Raw genomic sequence first — 2,916 nt, forward strand, 5'->3', positions numbered from 1 at the left:
GGTGTGTAGTAACGGCTGGTACCGGTCTGTAGTAACGGCTGGTACCGGTCTGTAGTAACGGCTGGTACCGGTCTGTAGTAACGGCTGGTACCGGTCTGTAGTAACAGACTGATACTGGTCTGTAGTAACAGACTGATACATGTTTCTACAGTTGATTATTATTTGATTGATTATCAAAAACTTTTTAATTTCTTAAATTTCTTATTTCATGTCTAAACACTTTTTAAGTTCCCACGGGCCACACTAAACAGCTTGGCGGGCCACATTTGGCCCCCGGGCCCTGAGTGGTGCTGTGGATGTTACTGTAGTGTCTCCACAGAGATAATGAAGGACACGTCCTGATTCCAGCGGGTGTCGTTTCCATCCCAGTAAAAGTCTAGGATTGTGAGGATCTGGTTTGAATTTTCTCTCTACGTCTCTGGGCTCCATGTGTGAAATGAATAGGTTCACCTCACACCGGGGTCTGGCACCGGGGTCTGGCACCGGGGTCTGGCACCGGGGTCTGGCAGCGCGGCCGCCTCGGAGCACGCCTGGAATCAGGACTGAATATATTTACCTCAGGTTTGATCTGTGCACATTCACAAAGATCAAATATGAACCGGAGCCTCATTTTTTCTGATTATATCTGGAGACTTCTTCAAATGTGGGAAAAAATCCCACCGAAAACATTTGACGCCGTCAGACGTCGTTCCCTCGTTAGGTTCACGGATCTGCATTCTTTCTGGATGAGAGACGGTGTTTTTGGTGGACGGTGGTCGACTCTTCTGACTGGAAACTAAACATTCACTCCGTCACCGTGGAAACTTCACACCACACACACACACGTGTCTCATGGTTGTTGTACAACATGGAACCAGCCGGGGTAATGTGGACGGACGTCTCTGTGATGGGGGGTCCAGCACCAGGGGCTCCAACAAACCAGTGTCTAGAACCCAGTCCCGCTGCAGGAACGGTCCAAAAAGAAGTGCAAACATATATAAGAGTTGACAGTGGGGTCAGAAATGTTGACCAAAGGTGTGGATGGAAGCAGCTGTAGCGGAGCAGAGCGGATCTTGATCTCTCTGCCAGATGTGAACCACCAGGTCCACAACGGCAGCATCTGGTCTCTGCTCTGGGACCAGTGTGATCGACCCGTCCTGCTGAGTTGACCAGAAGACTCTGGAGTTTGAAAGATAAGAATTTTCAGTTTGTCTTTTTGGTGATATTCTCTCGTGGATTTAACAGGACTTTTCTTTTTGATTCAACATTTTTTTAGTGTCCACAAAGATCTGACAGAGCGTTCCTTCCCACAGATACTTCCACTGAGGTCCACCAAGATACTCCGAGATACTCCGAGATACTCTGAGATACTCAGAGATACTCAGAGATACTCAGAGATACTCAGAGATACTCAGAGTAGCGTGTACTGCACCATGCCTGGATCCTACTGTGGTATTTCCACGCCGTATCACGTTCAACCTCCGAGCCACAAAAATGACCAAATATTTATGGAGGTCTGCAGCATGAAACTGGTTCCTGAAGACGACCGTGGTCTCCTGACGATCTGGGGGGAAACGTGGCCCGCTTTGGATGAGGTTGTGGTGTTCAGCCCACAGTGGCGTCCGGGCCGCCGATGTGTAATGAAGTATCGCAGAACGCTCGCCACAGGCTGTCGTTTCTTGACACGTACGCAAATTTATCTTGATGGAATTTTTCTTGAGTTGAAGGGAACGACGTGTCGTTGATGTGCTGCGGTCGTCGGCGCGTTCACGACAGAAGAACCGGGCTCAGGTCGCGGCACGCAGGACAAAACAGAAGAGCATGAACGTCCTTCTGCCAGGACAACACAGACGGTGGTACCGATGTGGAACATCAGGACATTAGTACCGGTTCCTCGACTAGGCACCAGTTGCGCGGTGCGGCGTCAGTGGACTGCGGTTTGCCTACGGGCCGTAGTGTCGTGCGTTCTCCAGGAGTAGGTTCTGTGAAAAGTGTTGGGAAACAGTTCTAGTTCCACTGGATCTCCTGGACCTCTGGCCCCCCCTGGTTCTGGACATGTTCTGACCCACTCCTCTACATTGGACCTTTGTTCAAACTCCTGATGTCTTCCATCCAGAGTGTCCTTCAGCGTCAGGGGTCAGTAGGTCACTGCTCATCAGAGAGGGTTGAGGTGTTTGGTTTGGGACCACAGACAGTGAGGTCTCAGTTCATTTGTTGTTTCAGCTTCACTCAGCTCTGAGGGACTTGAACCCAGGACAGTGACACTAACATTCACTCCACTGTGTTTTTGAATGAACATTTTTTTTCTTTTTTCCTCTCGTCTTCAGGACAGATACTGGTCAGGAGTTCGTCTGGTCTCACAGTAGAATAAATATCCAACCTAAGGTTCAATGACGATGAACAGAGTTTGAGACTAGAATCACACTCTGACTACAGCTACACTGGGGGGGGGGCACCTCAGTATATCGTACTGTCTTATCAAGTCAAAACAAGTCCGGTGTATTTCGTTTACAGTTGACCTGTGAACCTGTGACATCATCACCCTGAGGTGTTGACTCTTGTTTCTCTGTCAGATGAACTGAAGAAGCAGCTGGAAACCAGGAGGAGACAGAGAGCGGCTCAAGGTAGAGACAACTCACATCCCATAATGTCTCCACACGCACGCCGTCCTCAGAGCCCTGTCCTCATGTCTGTTCTACTGCAGGTGTGACGGGGAGCCCCCCAGAGGCTGAGGAGGGGGAGGACGCCCTGGAGGAAACCCTGTGCAGACAGATCACACAGGAGAAACAATCGTGAGTCAACGTGGCCACGTTACCACGGTTTGACCCTCACCCCGCTCAGACTGATGACACAGCAGATGTGGGGGGGGGTCGGGGGGGGTCATGTGGACAAAGAGCTGAATGTTCTGGTGCTGCTCTCTCCCATCAGATACAAGAG

General features: G+C 50.2%; 1 protein-coding gene across 1 annotated transcript in view; it reads left to right on the forward strand.

Annotated features, from left to right (window-relative positions):
• Window positions 1-2,916, forward strand: part of kif6 (kinesin family member 6) — a 26,523-nt gene that overhangs the window by 19,907 nt on the left and 3,700 nt on the right. Inside the window, exons 13-15 of the mRNA XM_025058932.1 lie at window positions 2,553-2,603; window positions 2,684-2,771; window positions 2,908-2,916. Coding sequence (XP_024914700.1) covers window positions 2,553-2,603; window positions 2,684-2,771; window positions 2,908-2,916 — 148 coding nt within the window. The remainder of the gene's footprint in view (window positions 1-2,552; window positions 2,604-2,683; window positions 2,772-2,907) is intronic.

The sequence above is a fragment of the Cynoglossus semilaevis genome, chromosome 1 (assembly GCF_000523025.1).
Source record: "Cynoglossus semilaevis isolate Cse_v1.0 chromosome 1, Cse_v1.0, whole genome shotgun sequence".
Classification (NCBI taxonomy): Eukaryota; Metazoa; Chordata; class Actinopteri; order Pleuronectiformes; family Cynoglossidae; genus Cynoglossus; species Cynoglossus semilaevis.